Source organism: Panthera tigris, chromosome D3 (genome assembly GCF_018350195.1).
Source record: "Panthera tigris isolate Pti1 chromosome D3, P.tigris_Pti1_mat1.1, whole genome shotgun sequence".
NCBI classification, from domain to species: Eukaryota; Metazoa; Chordata; class Mammalia; order Carnivora; family Felidae; genus Panthera; species Panthera tigris.
Window position 1 is genome coordinate 41,256,838 of NC_056671.1, and position 22,936 is coordinate 41,279,773.

Consider the following 22,936-nt stretch of genomic DNA (forward strand, 5'->3'; position numbering starts at 1 on the left):
GACAGAGACAGAGCATGAGTGGGGCAAGGGCAGAGAGAGACACACAGAATCTGAAGCAGGCTCCAGGCTCTGAGCTGTCAGCACAGAGCTCGATGTGGGGCTTGAACTCACGGACTGTGAGATCATGACCTCAGCCAAAGTCAGATGCTTAACTGACTGAGCCACCCAGGCGCCCCTATTCATAGCACTTATTACTACCTGACATATTTATTCACTTTCATTGTGAGCTCAATGAAAGCAGCTGCATCCCCTCAGGACCTAGAAGAGTACTTGGCATTTAGCAGATATATATTACATTTAAGATTTCTTACTAATGAATCAGGAAATAATTTAAACTACTCCAATTTGTAATACGGTAGCTCTCTAGGGAGTACTAAGATATGTAGCTCTATTTGTCTTTATACTAAATGGTTTTAGAGGTAGTTGCTTCTGTTCTTCACTAACATTTTATTTATCTAAATGAAAACAGCTTTCACAAGCCCATGCACTTCATCACGTCTTATTGCAGGGAGAGTAAATGTGTGGCACATTTATTCTTTCTACAGCCAATTAAGACAGTGAAAACTGATCACACCTTTTCCTGATGAGCAGATGCAGGCTCAGTGTCTATCTCAACATAGATCCAGAAGGCTACTACCAGCCAGAGGTGGCATGCGGAATAAAAATAAGTTCAGAAAAAAAAGATGATGGATAAATGTTTACATTGAGCTGTTACATTCTGCTATCATTCTTTAATCTCTCTCTCTCTTAGTACCCTAAGGTTTTCTGGTCTATGGCCTACTCTGGCCCTCATTAGATCACTGCTTACCTATTTCCTAAATAATATTCTTCTTTAAAAAAAAAAAAAATTCTTCTTTTATCCTGATCTTCCAAATAAACAGTATTTATACAGCTAATTTTAGCTAGCTAAACTTAAGAGTTCACCTGGTCCAGAGATTCATAACCTCCCCTTTCCCACATAGTGCTTGAGAGAAAAAATATATTCGTTAATGTATGTTGAAGGAACTCATTTCAGATTCACTGATGTAGTCCAACAACACCTCACTTTATTAATAAGGAAACTGAGGCTATGAGAGGTTAAATAACAGGTTGAGGTCACACAGGTATGCAATGGCAAATCCAGGGTTAAAATATAGGTTTACCAAATTCTAGGTTCAAAGACTTCTGGGATCACCACTATAGTCTACTTCTTATAAATGTCTATGTTTCTCCTTGATACACAGGACAGAGATTCTGTAGAGGATAAGGAGGATGAGAGAGTACAGATAGGCAAGGCAAAGCAAAAATATGGTGAAATAGGGCTAAAAAAGGAGACAATGTTTACTGCTCATGCTGAACTGTCCATTCCACATTAAAAATTACATATGTAGGTGTGTAAAATACAGATTTTTAAAAATGTAGAATAGTTAAAACCTGACAAAGAAACTATTGTATTATGCCTATAATGATAACATACTTTATAAGGTGACCAGGATTAAAAACTAGTATTGTCTTGTTGGGCAAAAACAGCTGCTTTCTTTGAACTACTTTTTTTTTATTTTAACAATAGCGGTAAATATATGTAAGAAATAATGTACTAAGGAAAGTGTTTGAAGTAGTAGAAGAGAAAACCTCATTACTTTTGGAACAAAACAGAGATTAAATTTTTCTCAGTGAAATATAAATTTTAGTACTATACCTACTGTATAGATAAACAAATATTAGGGTAGACAACTTCAAACCAAAATTTAATTTTGAAACTCTGTAGTCTGTTTTTTTCCATTAAAAAAAAAAAAGAGAGAGAGAGAGAGAGAGAGGGGCACCTGGGTGGCTAGGTCAGTTAAGTGTCTGACTCTTCATTCTGGCTCAGGTCATGATCTCGAGGTTCATGAGTTTGAGCCCTGTGTTGGGCTCTGTGCTGACAGTCCAGAGCCTGCTTAGGATTCTCTCTCTTCCTCTCTCTGTGCTCCTCCCTGGCTCGTGCTTTCTCTCTCCCAAAATAAATAAACTTAGAGAGAGAGAGAGAGAGAGAGAGAGAGCCCTTAGAAAGACATGTTTTACTACCTTTTCTTAAAAAAGAGCCTTACCTTACGTATTTTTTTCTTAGGAATGTAATAGTGTATATAGCAAAAAAGATCACTTTGGAATTATTTGATAGGAAAACATTTGGTCCCTAGACAACTTGTTAACTTATTGTTTTAGAATACATTGGTGTCATGTCCATAAATTATGCTGAACCATTAAGAAAAAGTTCACGTCTATTGAGAGCTACATTAAAAAGTAAGAGAGGGGCACCTGGGTGGCTCAGTCAGTTAAGTATCCGACTTCAGCTCAGGTCATGATCTCGGAGTCCATGGGTTCAAGCCCCGCATTGGGCTCTGTGCTGATAGCTCAGAGCCTGGAGCCTGCTTCAGATTCTGGGTCTCCCTCTCTCTCTGCCCCTCCCCTGCTCACATTCTATCTCTCTTACTCTCAATAATAAAAAAACATTAAAAAAAAGTAAGAAAAATAGTGCATAGCTAAGCAAGGCAGAAGTATGGAACATTTATAAGGGACTGCCAACAAAAATAAGGACAGACTTTAATTATCTAGAAATTCATATGGTCAATGAGCCCACTTTTTCAACAATGTTGGCTAAAAGGATAATGTACTACCTACAAAATTGAAATAAAGTCAAATAATTTGGTTGTGGTAAAGTTCGAGAGTGACTGCCGTTACTGAATCTGACAGAAATGTTTAAATCCTGTTATTGCATTTGACACTGTTAATTCCTTCCTGACTCTTCCTTTCTCAGCTTCTATCTTCTTGACCTCTCTGGCTAGTCCTCAGTCTCTTTTAGGCTTCTCTTAAGGGAACTTCGTCCTTCAAGATGCTGGTGCTCCCTTCTTCCTATGTATTTTTCCTTGGTGAATTCATCTACCCTTATGGCTTCAATCACAATACATACTGAGTTTTACTTAATCTACATTGCAAACCTACATTATTTTATCCTGAGGTTCAGATACATAATAGATTAGTAGATATTTTCACTTGCACACCCCATGGACATAACAGGTCAGCATACCATTTCCATTCCTGACTGGCAACTTCTATTTCAGAGTGAGTTTTACTATTGCTTGTCCCATTGCTCAAGCCAGACACTATGAATGTATCCCTTTTCTTTCATCGAGTCTTATTTACTCTACCTAAGTAGTCAGAATCCACCTACTTCTTTGAATCTCCACTAATACACTCTAAATTCAGCTCATAACTTCTCACCACATTGCTGCCAAAGATCCTTATCTGTTTTGCTCCCTTCCAATCCATTTTTCACATGACCAAAAACAAGATCTTTCTGAAATATAGTTATCTGTTTAAAAATCTTAAGGGCTTTTTGGAACTTCTAGGATACAGTCCAAACTTTTAAATAAGAAAAGAATCTTTATCATCTAGTCTATACTTTTTCTCTTGAGTCTTTATCTGTTGCTACGTGTCCCTATCCCTTGTTATTAACCTGCAGCCATATGAAAAGATTCTGATGCCAGAGGCCATCATGCTGTTTGCTGACTCCCCTAACCTTGCCAAGATAACTCTTCCTTATACTTCCCAATTCAGTTCAGGTGTTATCTCCAGCAGAGAGCCCAACATGGGCTTGAACTCATGAACTGTGAGATCATGACCTGAGTTGAAGTCAGATACTCAACTGAATGAGCCACTCAGGCACCCTCAAGGAAGCCTTTCTAAAAATCACCTCATACATCTCCCCACACCACACACACTACATCTGGGTTAGGCATACTATATGCTTCCTCAGTACCCCATGCAAACGGGGTCTGATCTCATGGTAGAAAAATATTGACTAGATTGGAAGTTTCTCAAGGGGAGAGTGGAGTCTGGCTTCTTCTAAGCCCAGCTTCTTCTAAGTGGCACACAACAGGTGTTAAATAAATGTTTGAATAGTAAATAAGTAAAGGAAGAATGGACTCACATTGAATGAAAGGCACAAGGTTTATGAAAATTATTTTCATGGCTTTAGAGACTTTTATTTCTTGGTTCACTGCTAAAAAACATAGTTAACTTAAATCTGACTGAAAGAAATTGGGGTGTTACTGATTTGACATAAAAGGATGAGTGGATTTTAGTAAAATGTCAATGCAAAAAGTTTTACCTTTTTAGCCAATCTATTCTACCCACTCAGTTTTTCTTAACAGGGATAGGTCTTTACAAACTGTCAGTTCTGAGTTGCCACTCTAAAAATGGTATGACATACCGCCTCTTTGCCTCTGGCATATTTTAGCTCTTCATTCCACAATTGCTGTTGTTCAGCCTCCAGGTCTTTGGTTAATTTATTAATAGTCTGCTGCAGTTCATTCCTTTCATGATTTATTCTCTCAATGTCTGCAACTGAGTACTTCTGGTTATCAACAATATTCTGTAGGCGAGTATTCTCCTGTTTCATTGTCTCATATTCTAGTTCTGCATTGAAAAAGAATTTGTTAAGTTCTTTCAATTCATACAAAGAAATTGATGCCATTATTTAATAGAGTTGATTAAGATTTCTAAATTTCCAAGTTATGTATATATATATTTTCTCTTCTTTTTGGGGGGGGATAATTCTATTTGATCTCACTTTGTTAATAACATTCCTGAAAGATGGTACAATTAAAGTTTTATGTTAGGAACATATTTCCCTATTGGCTTGCTATGATGAAAAAAATATGGCCCCACACATAATGATTAAGATTGAGAATTACTACACTTAAGAGGGATAGACTGCTGGTATTCAATTCAAATGCTTTTAATACTCCTGTATGATTCTCTTCAGTAAGTCAGAAAACCCACCAGTTTTTCACAAACAACAAAAAAAAATTTGTATTTAAATACATCACTTTATTCTTGTTTCACTGACATTTTCAGTAGTTTTATCAGATATTAAGTAACTATAATGGTTAAGTTCTTGCTTTGTCTATTTACCAAAATTTGTAACAAAAAATGACTATATTGTACTAAGACAAAATGGTACTTACAAACAGGAAATGATCATGAAAGAGAAAGAAGTTTTCAAACTTAAAATATTTGGGGTTATACAGAATAGTGTTTTCTAACCTTTTGTTATTCATAGCTTACAAAGAATATGATAGTACTTTTAAGCAGTCTGGGATAGGTGGATGAGGAAGTTCATGACCAAAGGGGCCACGAGAATCACCCCAAAGGCTGACAGGATCAAGATCTTGGCTTTGTTATAAATCAGTTGTAGCACTATACTTGGAAAGCTCCAATCTGAGCTCAAAATAAATTAAGAGCTGGTTTAAGTAAAATTTGTTATATTTATCACAGGAATCTGCACAAAAAATCCACAATGTACATTATCCATACAGTTTAAATAGGTCTCTTTCATTCTTGGCCACAAATGACTTTAAATAATCAATAAAGTTAAAATACTCAGAATAAAAACATTGTAGATTAAGTTATCAAATTATCTCAAACTAAGTCAATCTGGAATGGTAAATGATTGCTAAAGTATCTCTCTCATCTCTTCAGCTTGTAATTATTGGAAAAAAACTCTCACAAGTAGAAAGTATGAAAACTGTCTTAATTAAATACCAATGAGGAAGACAGAGTATTAATATTATAAATTATTGATTTAATTACAAATATTGCTGTAATAAAAAATTAGTCTATGGTTTCTTGTCATCACGGAGAACAAACATTAGGGACCAAGTGTAAATTATTTAGAGTTGGTTTAGAGCAAATCTAATATATGTAATTAGAGTTTGGAAAAAAATAAACTGATTAAACAAATACTCCAGATAAATATTATCCTTGACTTGACAGATGGTCAATATTCCATAGACTAAGAAATAAATCAAATATCCTAAGGACTAGCTACACAAATCCTATGTGGGAAAGACACAGCCTGTAAAATCCTACAAGAATAAAACTGAAGCAGGCAAACACCTGGAAAAAATAGCACAGTAGGTCCACAGAGTTATTCATTTGGTAAAGTGCCATCCAATGGCTCTGCCGTTTATGGATACCTTTCTTTGCTCTCCTTCTGGCACTACAGAACTATCAATCAATTCATGTGTCACAGTATTATTAGAGTTTTATGACTGATATGTGCTTATGAAAACAAAGTTAGGAACACACAAGGATATAAACAAACGTTCTTTAGTTGGGCTCTTCCTTACAGAGAATTATAGTAGTTCCATCTTTTCATCTTACTTTGCAATCAGCTTAAGCTGCCAAGTAGCTTAGGAGGCAGTGATGGATCATAAGATAATTGTAGTAGACTGAAGCCAGCAAAGATTAAAGAATCTGGTTTACTAATTACAAGGTGGAATAGAATAAATATTTATATCAGGTAGTATATGTTCTTAAGTTAGGTCCCTCTTTGCTTCAAAAAAATCAGACACCTGAAAACACGTTAGAAGATATAGTAGGTTGACTAATTAATGGCCACCCAAAGTTATGTAGTCCAAATCCCTGGAATTTATAAACATTTCCTTATTTGGAAAAGGGGTTTTGCAGGTATAATTACATTAAGTATTTTGAGATGAGATTACCCTGGATTATCTAGTGGGTCCTAAATGCCATCACAAATGTCCTTAAAAGACAGAGGCTGAGAGAAATTAACATAAAGAGAAGAGGAGAAACAGATACACAGAAGAGGCAATGTGAGGATGAAGAAGAGACTGGAGTGACGTGGCCAAAAGTTCAGGAATGCCAAGAACAACAGAAGCTGGAAGAGATGAGGAATGAATTCTCCCCTAGAGTCCTTGGAGGAAGCTTAGCCATGCTAAATTTTGGACTTCTAGCCTTTAAAATTGTGAGCCAAAAAATTTCTATTGTTCTAGTCCACCAAATTTGTGTTTTTTTGTTTGTTTTTTTTATAGCAGCCTCAGAAAACTAATACATGTAGAAGGCACTGAAAACTTGGTAGCCTGCTATAGCCACTCACCATTAAAGGAAAAAAGATATGGATGACAAAGCTCTCTCTGCATGTGATAAACCCCAGGAAGTCCACATTCCAGTCTGAATGTCTTCTTTTAGCATTCATTGGTTGTACTTACCTACTCTAGAAATTTCTTCATCAAGACCATTCAATTTCTGGTCAAGAATGGCTGAATGAGACTCCAAATTGCTCATGTATGCCTGATATTTTTGAACATCTGCTTGTAAGGAAGTTTTCAGTTTTCTCAATGACTCTAGACGATTCTTTAAAAGAAAAGAACATTATTATTCTTATTGATAACCATTCCATACTTTAAAGTGACACAATATTATTTAAATTCATCTTAGAGAAAAGTATATTACATTTTCCTTTCACTTTTAGAGGAAGTCAAAAGAACTAAAAGGAAACTTTGGCATTCCTACCTAATTAAGATGTACTTTTCAGGAAGTCAGTTTGGGATACAAAAAGTCAAGGGCCAGGATGAAGGAGCACAAACATTTAAAATCTAATATTTTACAGAATAGTCTAGATAGTTCAATAATATAATACACAAAATAAAATTAGATATCTGGATATTATCATTTAGCTTTTAGAAAACCCTAAGAATATAATATATTATATAAACCCACTTAACACCATTCCCTTTTCATTAACTACATAACTCAGGGCTTCTTGTAAATAGTGTTCCCTAGAGGTGTGTAACATGGGGACCTTGTTCAAAAGATCTTTTTGGTCTTATGTAAGTAGGTTAGACTCTTTCATCATATTGTGAACACCATTAGCACAAGACTGATCAATCACAAGGGAAAACAAAGCTCTAGAGACACCAAACATGTTTTCATGGGGAGTTCTGTCCAATGTAAAAAAAAATTAACTTTTAAGAAGCTTATTTTGCTATTTATTTATATCTTAGGGAAAGAAATAGCTGGCACTCTCTAAGGAAATCCAAAAATCCAAAAGAGCTAAGTATATAAGCCCACTGATAATAAGCATGTTTACTAACCGGTTCTTTTTCTCTTTCTTGTTCCAATCTTGCAATCTGTTCATTCAATGCTTTGTTTTTTGCTGCTAATGATTCCAGCTTGGAAGCATCTACATTAAATAAATCCTCTGGAGAGAAAACCCCAAAACTTAGTGAGATCTCAATTCTGTCTAGAAACATTTTCCCCCAGGTTTTCACCACTGGTTTCTCCCTCACTTCCTTCTAGACTGGTCAAAATACTACCAGTGAAGGATATACTACCCTCTAAAATAGCAAACCTTTCCCTTTACTACACTGTCTATTCCCTTACCTTGCTTTATTTTTCTTCATAGTACTTGCCACCCTTTGGTTTACAGTTATTTGATTATCATCTCTGTTAGAGGTAGCCTCATAGAGCAGGGATTTTCTATCTCTTATTCATGACTGTATTCTCAGTGCCTAAATGGTGGCTTGCCCAATGTAGGCATATAATAAACACCGTTTGAATAAATGAATACTATTAATTGGCTTAACTAATTATAAAAAAAACCCAAAAACTTCACTAGATGCTTTTTATATTAGATCACTGTAAATTTTCCTCTTTTAAAATGAAACATCATTTACCTTGGTCCCTTTCTTATGTTGGACAAGTTGAAGTTGTCCTGTTACTTCAGCAAGATACATCCCATGGCAACATAAGGGAAATGCTTTCAACTTTTCTGCCAGTAGTGGCAAGGTGATATTCTCCTGTTTGGATTGATTCCATTGGATTCCACTGATTCCATTAAATTTATCTATTTTACCCACAGTTCTACTATTTTATATACAAGACTATGTCAATAAAAGGAAAGAAATGTAAAAGAATACCTCTGGAACATTTTAGAGTTAGCTAGTATATACTGAATGTCACTAGATTATCACTGAGTGGAAAAATAAAGAATTTTTTTCTTTGGAAATATAATGGCCCATTAATTTTAATTACTCAAACAGTAAAGCAAGAATATTATAGGGATATCACAGGAATAACATTTGGTGATTACCTTCTGTGTTCCTGGTAGTGTGTTTGATACTTTATGTACACAGCCACCTAATCTTGCAAAACTTTGTTAGAGAGGTTAATTAATTTGTTAAGGTCACATAGGCAGGAAGGGGTTTTGCCTCAGGTCTGACTCTAACATCAGCATTCTTTCAGCTTAACTAGCTTTTCTCCATCAAAGAAACAATGAAGACAAAAATCAGTAGGCATCCAGACAAATTTAGAATAGCTCATCTAAACACTGGGTGTGGTTAAATAAGCTATAGCTCCATGAATAGAGTTTAATACATGACTAAAAGCATGCACACTAGGAATGAGAACACTTACTCAGCTTTGACTGCAACTCTGTGTTCATCTCTTCAAAGCTGTCGGCACCAGTCATGAAACTCTCATAGCATTTTATGGTGTAGTCCAAAAACAACTGATTGGGTTAAGCAGATTTTAGAAAAAGCCATTATTCTCTATTTAGTGTGTTCCATTTTTCTAAGTGGGAATTTAAAGTTGAATTAAAAAAAGAAAGGTCAAGACTACTAAGTAGTTATATGAACTCCTATAAATGAGACACAAACCTAGGATATATAATTATGTTACACAGACTTGCTTAGTCTGCTGTTTCTAATGTGAATGAGAATGAAAAGAACACTTAAATTTGGATAATGGTGATTTTTAGTAAAGAAACCACACCTTCAGAATTTTGAGGTCAAATAAGGAAGCTTATTAATAAACATAATTCAGGGGTGCCTGGGTGACTCAGTTGGATAAGCCTCCGAGTTCGGCTCAGGTCATGATCTCATGGTTTGTGGGTTAGAGGTCTGCGTCAGGTTCTGTGCTGACAGCTCAGAGCCTGGAATGGAGTCTGCTTTGGATTCTGTGCCTCCCTCTCTCTCTGCCCCTCCCCCCCTTCTTGCTCTGTCTCTCTCTCAAAAAAAAAAAAAAAAACATTAAAAAAAAAAATTCAACATAAAATGCACATTTATCTTTAGGGGTAGATCATCCCTATGAATGAACCTTATGAAAAAGGTAAATGAATTGATGATCACCTAGGTACAATCAAACTGACAATGTCTAGCTGTGAAAATCAGAATGAAGGCTATAAATACACTGTTACTTCAGTCTCAAAAGTGGCATGGTTAGTAGAGATCTAAACAGTAGAGTACTAGAATCCTTAATATTTATCCAAAAGAAAGTAACACTACAGTTTGTAGTTATGTGGTGCTTTGGTCACTTTGAAGATGCATACTTTGTTAGGAGGTGAGGATGGCTGATCAGAATTTTCCAAAGCCTACATGAAAGAAATATCCCTCAAGACAAACCAATTCCCTTTGCGTGGATTCTCTAATTAAGCAACCTTCATATTATTTGGTTGATATAGAAAGGATACCCTGAATAGCATTCTTCTAACTGGAAAGGTATACCACTAATGATAAATTAATACATTTTCATTCTCTTTCAGATCAGTCTCTTATGAATTTGGTGACAGTGAATCAGTTTCTTTAAGCTTGGTCAATTTTGATTTTGCAGATTAAAAAAACAAATTGAATTTCTGCAGTCAAATGTTCTGCCAGTAACAAACTGAGTTTCTGGATCTACAAAGCTGAGGCAAAGAATCTGGTGAAACTGGATATTTTGATAACCCTCTTTAATTAAAAAATAGCACTTTATAATTTCCAAAGTGCTGCTTTGTATATTGTCATCTGAAATAATAGCTAAAAGAGTGAAAATACCTTTTACTGGTTTAACCTTTAGGATAAATATACAAAAATTAATATTTAATAAATGCTGTAATTATATTTGGCTTGAAAACTGAGGTACAACTAAATGTAGTGCAGTACACATATTGCAACATGGGAGGAAAATTCTCTCAAGTAGGATCAAAGGCTTTCTGTTTCACCAGCAGGGGTCATTGCTGAACCAGTAAAAGGCAGGGTTACTCTCTGTTTAAAAAAACCCCAAAACAAAAAAACTCAGATACCTCTTTGAACTATTTCCCAGGTAGAAATAAAAGATGAAACTGAAGTTCTTGCCACTTTCAAGTCAAATGCTCAAAGAGCGTAGGTTAGAATTAGAAACAGAAAATAGTTTTTCTTCTTAGGGACCTGCATGGTGATCTTTTACATGTACTAGGGCACATTAATGTTTAATTTCAATATTATAAACTATTCCTTGGAGTTGGTATTTGCTCCATTTACACACGTAAATTTGCTTATTTTAGGAAACAGGGTGGGGTTAGTTACATAGTTTCGGTTCCAATAAAGTATGGTTTGGGAACCAATTTTGGCCACCTGTTTACTTTTATCTCAACCCCTTTTTGAAGTGATAACTCAGATCTAAGTGGCAATATGGTTAACTAAAAAGGCCAAAACAAAACAAAAAACCTACAATGTAACATTTTAAGACTCAAAGATTATGCTTTGTATTGGCAAAGAATTATATTAGACTTATGTTGTCAGTATTGATATCTTCATTCTAAAACATAAAGAAATATTACATCTATACATAAAATAATGTTATGATTTACTTCTAATTTCATTGCATTTTTAACTTAGTTAACATTTCAATTTCCTTTTTTTTTTTTAATACTTATTTTTGAGAGAGAGAGAGAGAGAGAGAGAGCACTCGAGCATGAGCCAGGAAGAGGCAAAGAGAGGGAGACAGAGGATCCGAAGCAGGCTCTGTGCTGAAGCCCCAATGCAGTGCTGGAACTCACGAACCATGAGATCATGACCTGAGCCGAAGTCTGATGCTTTACTAACTCAGCCACCCAAGAGCCCCAACATTTGAAATTTCTATGCCTACTTAGTTTTAGAAATTACAATGTGATTCCAAGAGTAAATCTATTAATATTTGTTTGCTTATTATTTATTTATAAATGTTTGTTTATTTTTGAGAGAGAGAGAGAGCACATAAGAAAATGAGGGGCAGAGAGAGGGAGAGGGAGACAGGATCCAAAGTGGGTTCTGTGGAGATCCAATGTGGGGCTCACACTCATGAACCATGAGATCATAACCTAAGCCTAAGTTGAATGCTTAACCGACTGAGCCACCCAGGCATCCCTCTATTAACATAAAAAAAAAAAAAAATCAGTTTTAGAAGTTTTTCAGGAAGCAAAAAGACAACTTATACAAAAGACTAATTTCAATAGTGACACAGTTAATAATACCAAGATAACTCTCATGTTTGTGGTACCTTATTATGCATAATTCCATCTTCAGTTTCTTCTCCCCAAGGCTGTCCATCATCAAATAATGGTGAGCTTTCTTTCATGGCAGTATGTAACTGATAAGTACACAAGCAACATATTTAAGTTGATAAAGGTTAAGAGAAAAACACATAGTTTTCATGTTTTGACAAATTTGTTTTAGTGTCATTTTTAGAAGGATTTAAATTACTGCATGAATGAAAGTCTCTTGAGACGTTATTTTATTGAGCCTTAAAATATAATCCTTTTGATATTTTAGTAACTAAATCCATTAGGATTAAAAAAGGATGGATTCCACATTTAGTTCTATAAAATATGCTGATCTTTATGCTGCTATTAATCCATTGAAAGCATATACACACATTTTAATGCAACTCTGAGAATCTAAAAAAAACTTGCCACAGGTGAACCAGAAAGATTATGAATTCAAGTTTGGTGCTTACATATCAACAACAGACTCCTTTGGTATGTATAAATCTGAACTTCAGATTGATTATAATAGAAAATCTTTAGAAACACAATTGTTAAAGCTTGAAAATGAAAAATAGAGAACACATTATAGCAAAATATTCAGGTATTTATAATTGATAAGCTAAAAAGAAAATGGCTAAAAATTTTTAAGGCAAAGAAATTCCATTTTGGAACACGTGTTTTTATATTTTTTGTTTTCTGAGAGAGAGAGAAAGAGAGAGCAAACGAGTGGGAAATGGCAGAGGGAGAGAGAGAATCTTAAGCAGGCTCCACGCCCAGTGCACAGCCAATTGTGGGGCTGGATACCACGACCCTGAGATTATTACCTGAGCTAAAATAGAGTCAGATGCTTAACCAACTGAGACATCCAGGTTCCCCTATAAGTTGTTTTAAAAATATAACCTTCCAAACATGAAAAATACTCTAGAAAACTAAGTGAATTTGCTATAAAATATAAAGATATAAACGTGTATCTAGTATAATGCACACTAAGCTTCTAAGAAAAGGACTATGCATTAGGAATATAAAAGAATGTGGTTTCTGCTAAAAATGTTTCATTAACTTTTCTTATCCTAGGACTTACACACCAGATTCCTGAGCGAGAATATTATTCTTAGCCCAGAGCTGCTTGCTGTATCTACACCTTTCCTATTCCAAAGGCACTCATAAGACTTTTTTGTATATCTAAGATGGATGTAGGTGAGCTCTATCAACTCATCCTTTACTTCTTCCTTTGACAAGGTCTCAAGTGACAATCAGATTTAACTAAATCTGAAAGACATGTATAGCAGAGCCCAAGATTAAGAACAGAATCTTCTACCTTGTCATTGGGGTAGATAAAGAGAGTGTTGTCATGTCAAAAGTCCACGTGAATATTGTTGATACTCTGCAAAGTTCAAAAAGACCCTTATACAGGGACAAACGACTCTGCCCAGGCAGGGGAGTTAATCACTGCTCGGTTGTAGCTCCTAGCCCCATCTGACCAGAAAGCCTAGCTGGGACACCTGAAAAGCTGTTTGGCTCAGAAACACTTAGAATTAAGAGCCTGGAAGGCAGAACTGATCATGCACAGAGGAAGCTGGTGACCTCATTTGGACAGAAAACTTGGGGCATGGGTTGGCTTAAGTGAAGACCACAAAGAGCCTTTGGGGTCTGTTCTTCTGCTCTGCTCAGGCAGGGGAACTTATTCACGACCCCACCCATTGCTAGTGTAGCTTCTGGCCCTGGCCAACCTGAAAGCCTAGCTGGAGCACCTACATAATAACTGCCTAGCTCAGGAGCATGTGAAGAGAGCTTGGCTGGGGCTTTGTTCATTTGCAGAGCCAAGCCAGCAAACCTAGTCTGGCCAAAGGTTTGCCTGATTAGCTACCCAAGAAGAATCCTGCTGGCCTTGGGGTCTGTTCTGCCTCCTTCTTCTACTCTGGTAGGGAATCTAATCCACAGCCCTGCCCACTGATGACTACAGCCTCCAACCCTCCTAACCAGAGCTCATGGAAATCTCAGTAGCCCACAAAGCCAAATACAGCCTCTGGTCCCACCTAACCAGAAAACCTAACCAGAGCACCTAGGAGTATATTTAGCTCACCCTGTAACTCTGATTACAGTGGCACTGGAGTAGAGAATCTGACTGGTTGTCCTACCATCTGCTGAGATGGTGGCCTGTTAGGCCAGGGAACTTAGAGCATAGTCCTGCCTAGTTTGATCCCCAAACAAGAGTCTTTCTAATCCTGGGGCATGTATATGCCCCCCTCCCCCCCTTCCTAGGCATGGAATCTAAGTTGCTGTCTTGTCCAATGCTTTTTACACTCTTCAGCCCACCTGACCAGGAAACCTAATAAGAGGATATGTGAGGCTGTGTAGCCCATCCTACAGCCCTACTGACAGTGACACTTGAAGAGACAGCATAGCTCATGGCCTTCCTTGTATGTAGACAAAAATCAGTGGTAGCCTCTTCTGTCCAGGGATTTCAGCACATACTTATACCATTGGTTTCAGATCCCAAACAAGCCATGGAGGCTTTGGGGCTATTCTCCTGCCCCACCAAAGCAGGGAAGCTAATTTTTAGCACTGCCTACAGCTGAGTACAGTAGCTGGTCCCAACTATCTAGGAAGCCTGACCAGGAAATTGTGGAGCCTACCCTATAGCTCCACTTGGACAGGGAACCAAGCCAGCAGTCCTCTCTAACTGTTCTCAGACAGCAGCACTTCCCTCTCTCCCCTATCCTCAGAGCATGGACAGTGACCTTTCCCAAAAAACAGACCTTGATACAAATCCCACGTTTATAAGGACACATCTAAAAACCCAATCTGAGCTGACTGGTAAAGAACTGTCTCTGCCAAAGAGATCCTCTCAAGTGTGGAAGAAGAGACCACTTACTCAAATGTGCAAGTACCATCACAAGGAATCAAGGATCATGAAAAATAAGGTAAACATAGCACTACCAAAGGAAATGAATAAAACTCCAATAACTGACCCTAAAGAAATGGAGATCTATGAACTAACTCAGAATAATCCTCTCAAAGTGGATTAGTAAACTATAAGAACACAGAGCCAACTAAACAAAATTAGAAAAATGATACAAGAGGGGCGCCTGGGTGACTCAGTCAGTTAAGTGTCCAAATCTTGGTTTTGCCTTGGGTCATGATCTTGTGGTTCATGGGTTTGAACTCTGTGTTGGGGTCTGCATTGACAGCATGGAGCCTGATTGGGATTCTCTCTTTCCTTCTTTCTGTCCCTCCCCTGCACTCTCTCTCAAAATAAATAAACATTTTTTTTTTTTTTTAAAAGAAAAACATGTGGGGCGCCTGGGTGGCTCAGTCGGTTCAGCATGCGACTTCAGCTCAGGTCATGATCTCACAGTCCGTGAGTTTGAGCCCTGCGTGAGGCCTTGTGCTGACAGCTCAGAGCTTGGAGCCCGCTTCAGATTCTGTGTCTCCCCCCCCCCCTCTCTCTCTCTCTCTCTCTGTCCCTACCCTGCTCGTGCTCTGTCTCAAGGATAAATAAACATTAAAAAAATAAAGAAAGAAAGAAAAACATTCAAGAACAAAACAAAAAATTCAACAAAGAAACAAAAACTATAAAAAAAATTAAACAAATGATAGCTGAAAAAAAAAAAAACCAACTTATCTAAAGAATTAAATAGAGTTTCAAAATCAGAGTTGACCATGCAGAAGAATCAGTGGGCTAGAAGACAGGACATTTGAAATTATCCAGTAAGAGAAGCAGAAAGGAAAAAGAATGAAAAAACAGTGAAGAAAGACTATGGGACTTATGGGTCATCATCAAATGATACAGTATCTGCATTATGGGAATCTCAAAAGGAGAAGAGAAAGAGAAAGGGACAGAAAGTATATTTATTTTTATTAAAAAACCATTTTTTTAAACTTTATTTTCAGAGAGGTGGAGACAATGTGAGTGGGAGAGGGGCAGAGAGACAGAGGGAGAAAGAGAGAGAATCTCAAGCAGGCTCTGCACTGTCAGCAGAGAGCCCAATGTGGGGCTTGAACTCAAGAACTATGAGATCGTGACCAAAGATGAAATCAAAAGTCAGATGCTTAACTAACTGAGCCACCCAGATGCCCCATCAAAAAATATATTTAAAGCAATAAGAGGTGAAAACTTTCCAAACCTGGGAAGAGAAATGGACATCCAGATCCATGAAGTTCAAAAGACCCCAAATAGGTTGAACCCAAACTGGGCTATGTTGAAACATATATTGAAAGGAAAAAAAAGGTCAACCCCAAATACATTATCTGGCAAAACTGTCCTTCAGAAATGAAGGAGAGATATAGGCTTTCCAAAACAAAAGCTAAGGGAGTTCACCACCACAAGATCTGCCTTACAAGAAATGCTAAAGGGAGTTCTTCGAGTGGAAGCAACAAAATGCTAATCAACATTGTAAAAACATATGAAGGTAGTGTAAAACTCACTGGTAATGATAAACATACAAAGTCTGGTTTTCTAATATGGTACTGTGTAATTAATTTACAACTCTAGTTTAATAGCTAAAAAACAAATGTGTTAAAAAGAACCATAACTAAAATAATCTGTTATCGGAAACACAATATAAAAAGTATGTAAACTGTAACATCAATAACCTAAAATGTAAAAAGAGAAGTGAAAGTGTAAAGTTTATGAAGTTATTGAAATTATCACTTTAAAATAGAATGGTATAGTTTTAAAGATGTTTTATGTAAGCCTTATGATAACCACAAGGAAACAACACAAAGTAGATACATAAAAAATGATAAAGTCAAAGCACGCTGATACCAAAGATCATCAAACTGCAAAAGAAGATAGTAGAATAAAGACCAAGCAGAACAACAGACCTACAAAACAGAAAACAATTAAAGAAATGGCAATAGGTCCTTACCTACCAATAATTACTTTAATATTTGTTTATTTTATTTCATTTTTAATATTTTTGAGAGACAGAGAGAGAGAGAGAGAGAGAGACATAGTGTGAGCAGGGGAGGGTCAAAGAGAGAGGGGACACAGAATCTGAAGCAGGCTTTAGGCTCTGAGCTGTCAGCACAGAGCCTGATGTGGGGCTTGAACTCACGAACCATGAGATCATGACCTGAGCCAAAGTTGGACCCTCAACTGAGTGAGCCACCCAGGCACCCTCCGCCAATAATTACTTTAAATGTAAATGGATTAAACTTTCCAACCAAAATACACAGAATGACTGAATGGACAAAAAATAAGATTCAAAAATATGCTGCCTACAAGAGACTCAATTTAGTTTTAAAGACACAGACTGAGAGTGAAGGGATGAAAAAAGATATACCAGACAAAATAGACTTTAAAGTAAAAATGGCAAGAAGAGACGGTGAGTCATTATATAATGACAAAAAGGTCAATTCACTAAGAAGATAAAACATTGGCCCCTGGTAGGCTCTGTGCTGACAGTGTGGAATCTGCTTGGGATTCTCTCCCTCCCTCCCTCTCTGCCCCCACCCCAACTTGTGCACTCCCTCTCCCTCTCTCTCAAAATAAATAAATAAACATTATAAAAAAGATAAAACCTTTGTAAATATTTATGCAAGCAACATTGGAGCACCTAAATATATAAAGCAAATTCTATCAGAACTAAAAGGAGAAATAACAGCAACACAACAGTTGGAGACTTTAATACTACACTCTTAACAATGGAGAGATAATCCAGACAGAATAAATAGCAGTTTGAAAACTCTACAGACCAAATGGGACTCAACAGACACTTACAGAACATTCTATCCAACAATAGCAAAATATACATTCTTCTCATGAGTACAAGGAAAATTTTCTAGGAGAGAATATGCTACATTACAAAACAAGTCTTAGTATGATCAAGTATCATACCAAGTATCTTCTCTAAATATGAAACTAGAAATCAACAACAAGAGGAAAACTGGAAAAGTCATGAATACATGGAGATTAAACGTCACTCTCCTGAACAACCAATCTATCAAAGAAGAAATTAAAGGGGAAATGAAAAAGTATCCTGAGACAAATGAAAATGGAAACACAGCATACCAAACTTACGGGATGTAGCAAAAGCAATTTTTAGAGGGAAGTTTACAGCTATATAAGCATATATCAAGAAAACAGAAAGATCGCAAATAAAGAACCTAACTTTATACACCTCAAGGAAGTAGAAAAAACAGAGCAAAATAAATTCAAAGTTAGGAGAAAAGAATCAATAGAGTAGAAACAAAGAAAATTGAGAACAAGAAAACAATAGAAAAGATTACTAATACTGAGTTGGTTCTTTGAAAAGATAAACAAAATCAACAAACCTTTAAGCTAGACTAACCAAAGAAAAAAGAGATGAATACCTAAACCAACAAAATTATAAATAAAAGAGGAGACACTAATACTGGTACCACAGAAATACAATGGATCATAAAAGGCTACTGTGAACAACGTATGGCAAAAAAATTAACAACATAGAAGACAGATAAATTCTTGGAATCTTACAACCTACAAGACTGAATCAGGAAGGAGAATATCTGAACAGGAAAACAGATCAATTATTAGATTGAATCAGGAATCTAAAATCTCCCAATGAAGAAAAGTCCAAGTCCAGATGATTTTAATGGTGAAATTTACCAAACATTTAAAGAATTAATGCAAATCCTTAGAATCCTTCGAATGATAGGGAATAATCCCAAAGTTATTCTTCAAGGTCAGCATAACCCTGATACCAAAGACAGATGAGGACACTATAAGAAAACAGGCCAATATCCCTGCTGAATATAGATGCAAAATTCTCAATAAAACATTAACGAATTTGGCAGTACATTAAAAGGATCTCACCATCATCAAGTATGATTTATTGCAGCATGCAAGGATGGTTCAGCATGCATGAATCAATAAATGTGATATAACTCATTAATAGAATGAATGAAAAAATCATAATTTCAGCAAACGGAGAGGCAGCATTTGACAAAATTTAACATCTGTTCATGATAAAAACTCAGCAAATTAGTTATAGAAGAATTGTACCTCAACATAATAAAGGGCATATATGAAAAGCCCACAGCTAACATCATACTCAATGGTAAAAGGTTGAAAGTTCTTCCTCTAAGTTCAGAAACAAGACAAAGGTGCCCACTCTCAACCACGCCTATTCAACTTAGTACTGGAAGTTCTAGCCAAGAAAATAAAACAAGAAATAAAACGCATTAGAATTGAAAAGGAATAAGTAAAATTATCGCTATTTATAGATGACATGATTTTATATATAGAAAATCCTAAAGACTCCATAAAGAACTGTTAGACCTAACCAATGAATTCAGTAGTGTTGCAGGACATAGTATTAAAATATAAAAGTCAGTAGCAGTTCCAAATACTAATGGCAAATTATCTGAAAAAGAAAGAAAACTACACCATTGACAATACCATCAGAGCAATGAAATAATTAGGACTGAATTTATTTATTTATTTATTTATTTATTTATTTTTTAATTATTTTTAAAAAAAAAATTTTTTTTTTCAACGTTTTTAATTTATTTTTGGGACAGAGAGAGACAGAGCATGAACAGGGGAGGGTCAGAGAGAGAGGGAGACACAGAATCGGAAACAGGCTCCAAGCCATCAGCCCAGAGCCTGACGCGGGGCTCGAACTCACGGACCACGAGATCGTGACCTGGCTGAAGTCGGACGCTTAACCGACTGCGCCACCCAGGCGCCCCAGGACTGAATTTAAATAACAACGTGAAAGACCTCTATGTTGAAAACTATAGGACATTGATGAAAGAAATCGAAGACACAAATAAATGGAAAGATAATCCTGTGTTCATGGACTGGAAAAATTAATATTGTTAAGATGTCCATACTACCCAAAGCCATCTATAATCTATAGACCAATGCAATCCCTTTCAAAATTCCGATGACATTTTTTTTTTTTAATTGGGGTAGAGAAACAATTCTAAAATTTATATAGAAGCACAGAAGACCACAAATACCCAGAGCAATCCTAAGAACAATGTGGGAGACATTACACTCTTTCAATTTCAAGCTATCTTATAAAGATATTTACAATACAATGAAATTAAAAACACAATAGAGAAAAAAGTAGAATTTTTTTTTTTTTTTTTTTTTTTTCAAATCAGAGACTAAAGGAGCCATCCTGTCTGGCTAAATTTCTAGGATTCTTAACTGGGAAAGATTAGAACAAGAGGCCTATGATCTCTCATTGATTCTAACATTGTTATAGTGTTCAATTCTACCACCTCAAGCAAACCAAGATAGGAAGGAGGGGATTTCAACCTATATAACACACTTGGAGGCATCTCGAGGGGTCTCTTTCCAACAGAAGCCAATACAGGTACTCCATGAGCTCCTGCATCACTGTGGAAATGCTATCTCCCAATCACATAAGAATGATATAAGCTGCTTAGTCAAACAAGGGTAAAGTGTTCTTCTGACAATACAAGGATTTGGTGGTGGGAACAGAGAGGTAGCTATCCACTGCCCATGGATATCACTGAGAAGAGACAAACTGAATGCACAAATGTTATATATAAAGTTCAGTAAAATGTGAGTTGTATTAATGGGCTATAGTATTGGATTTCTACTCCTATCTTGACAATGGTGGCGCTGCAAGTACTGAGATGTCTTCCGGGTCAAAATCCATCCATGTAGTGCCTGCCTGTATTTTGTTAAGGGATTGCCAATAGCCAAGAGAATGCCAGGGGGACAGTATTAGTTTTATGGATTCCAAGCACTAAGAAGGACAGGAAACTCAGAAACTATAAAAGAAGAGACTGAATTAGACTAGATAAAATTTTACATTTCTCAACAGTCAAAATACAGTAAATAAATCAAAAGAAAAAAAAGGAAAAAAATAATTGCACCATATCCATAAGAGTTAATTTCCCCAATTTGATTGTTTTTGATGTACAAAATGGTGCTCCTATAAATCAGTAAGAAAATAGAAAAATGGCAAAACACAGGCAGTTGTAATAAATGTGAAAAATGTTCAAGTTGAAAACAAAAATTGCAAATATGAAAAGATGATGTTTTTGCTTGTCATGTGTTCATTAAAAATATTGATAAGCTAACATATAAAGCGTTTAATATATAAAGGTTCAAATTAATAGCAGAAGCAAAAAAATGAAATATAAAATAGGCCAAAAAAGCACACACACAAAATATCAATGACAAACCATACAAAAACATAATTGCTTTAATAATATATATATTAAACAAGCTTTTTTTCTTTCACCTCTCAAATGGTAAAGATTTTAAAATAATGATGTGTACAGAGTGGGAAAATGCATATGCTCACACATTGTTGAGGAGCTTTTAACTGGTGCAAGTTTTCTGAAGGGGAATTTGTCAGTATATATCCAAAGTTAAAAAAAAAACACATTAAATTGTGCAGCAAAAATCCATCTTTAAAACTACAGTCCAACAAAATTTTTAAATTGTTGTCTCTGAGTTGTGGGGATTATGGGTACATTACTTTCTGTGTATGCTTTTCTGTATTTTCCAAAATTTTTTGCAATGAATATGGATTTCAATTAAAAAAAGAGAAAAGCAAATTATGTATATAATGGAGGAAATAATTTCCTACTAACTTTTTTTAAAAAGCTTTAAAACCTTGTGAAAATGATCTTCTTGCCAATGTGTTACTTCCTTCCTCTCACCTCTGGAAGCAATTTATTAACAGTTTGAAGAACTTAAAATCAAATGTGCTTTGAAAAATTAAAACTGATGCAGACTGTGACATAACTAGCAAAAGAAAGACTGAAAGAGAAATAACACTACCTTGAGGGGAAAAAAAAATCTTTTCTACATATACATTTTAAAATGAAAAATCAAATACCTTGATGCAGTCTATTAGCCAAACCAAAGCTGCCACAATGTGCGGCCATGTATGAGGGGCCCCCACTGTATACATGGAGCTTTTGGATAATGCAAAAGGATACCTATGAAAAATTGGGAAAAAAAATAAGCTAACAATGTTCATTTTGTGAAAATAAGGGCTAAATTAAGCAAGAAGTTACATTAGAAAAATTCCACATATATATCAACAGTCTTGACTTATTTAGAAGTAACATATTTATCAAGATTCTGTCCTTGGTTATCTTATTCTCAAATGATTTTGTGTATTTTTTGGTTTCTTCTCTGCAGATTACTTTGTACATATATCCCTAAAGCTGCAGAGCTTGATTTACAACCAGTATATTGGACTTGTAAAAGATTGTTTGTTCCCTCAAATTCAATGTATTCCAATGAGTGTACTCCTCATCCTCAAATCCATCCTCTTTGTGTTTATTCTACACAGCCCTTGACTTCATCCCATCCCACTTTCTCCAGCGCTACAATCCTGTCTTTTTTGCTTCTATAGAATCTGTCGAATCCAGCCCATCCTATTTATTTTTCACATCAGTAGTTGGAAGGCCTTATGATCTATCATCTTCAATAGTCCAGGAATAACCTCCAAACAGTGGTTTTTCTCTCCTTTTAAATTTATCCTAACATATGCTGCCCACAGTGACCAACTTAAAAGATATGATTTCTCTGACTCAAAATCTTGACAAATCAATTGAGTTTGATTCTCCTCTGTGTTCCAACAATCTCTTTAGGCTAATAAGAAATATAACATACAAACCCAAGATCTTTAAAGATTCTTGGAACCTCTTCTTCAAACTTTGTGTCAGGAAGTTCATATGATGGGCACAGGAAACCATAAAGAAAAGTGAAGATCTTTAGGAAGTCTTTAACAGAAGGAGCTTGTAGAGATTTCATGGATACGCTATACGCATATCCATTTTCTGTAAGAAACTACAATAATTTTTATGAAACATCAAACATTTGATAATAGAAAAACTAGTGGAAAATACTTAAGAGAACATTAAATA

The 22,936-nt window shown here is 35.8% G+C and overlaps 1 protein-coding gene across 2 annotated transcripts in view; it reads right to left on the minus strand.

The window, feature by feature from the left end:
- NDC80 (NDC80 kinetochore complex component) overlaps window positions 1-22,936 on the minus strand; it is a 62,432-nt gene that overhangs the window by 33,804 nt on the left and 5,692 nt on the right. The window contains exons 5-11 of one of the 2 annotated variants that reach the window (XM_007089497.3): window positions 22,687-22,859; window positions 21,898-22,000; window positions 12,097-12,186; window positions 9,238-9,331; window positions 7,917-8,023; window positions 7,032-7,176; window positions 4,229-4,434 (exon numbers count right to left, since the gene is read on the minus strand). In XM_007089497.3, the coding sequence (XP_007089559.1) occupies window positions 4,229-4,434; window positions 7,032-7,176; window positions 7,917-8,023; window positions 9,238-9,331; window positions 12,097-12,186; window positions 21,898-22,000; window positions 22,687-22,859 (918 nt within the window). The remainder of the gene's footprint in view (window positions 1-4,228; window positions 4,435-7,031; window positions 7,177-7,916; window positions 8,024-9,237; window positions 9,332-12,096; window positions 12,187-21,897; window positions 22,001-22,686; window positions 22,860-22,936) is intronic. The other variant, XM_042962725.1, reaches the window with a different exon arrangement.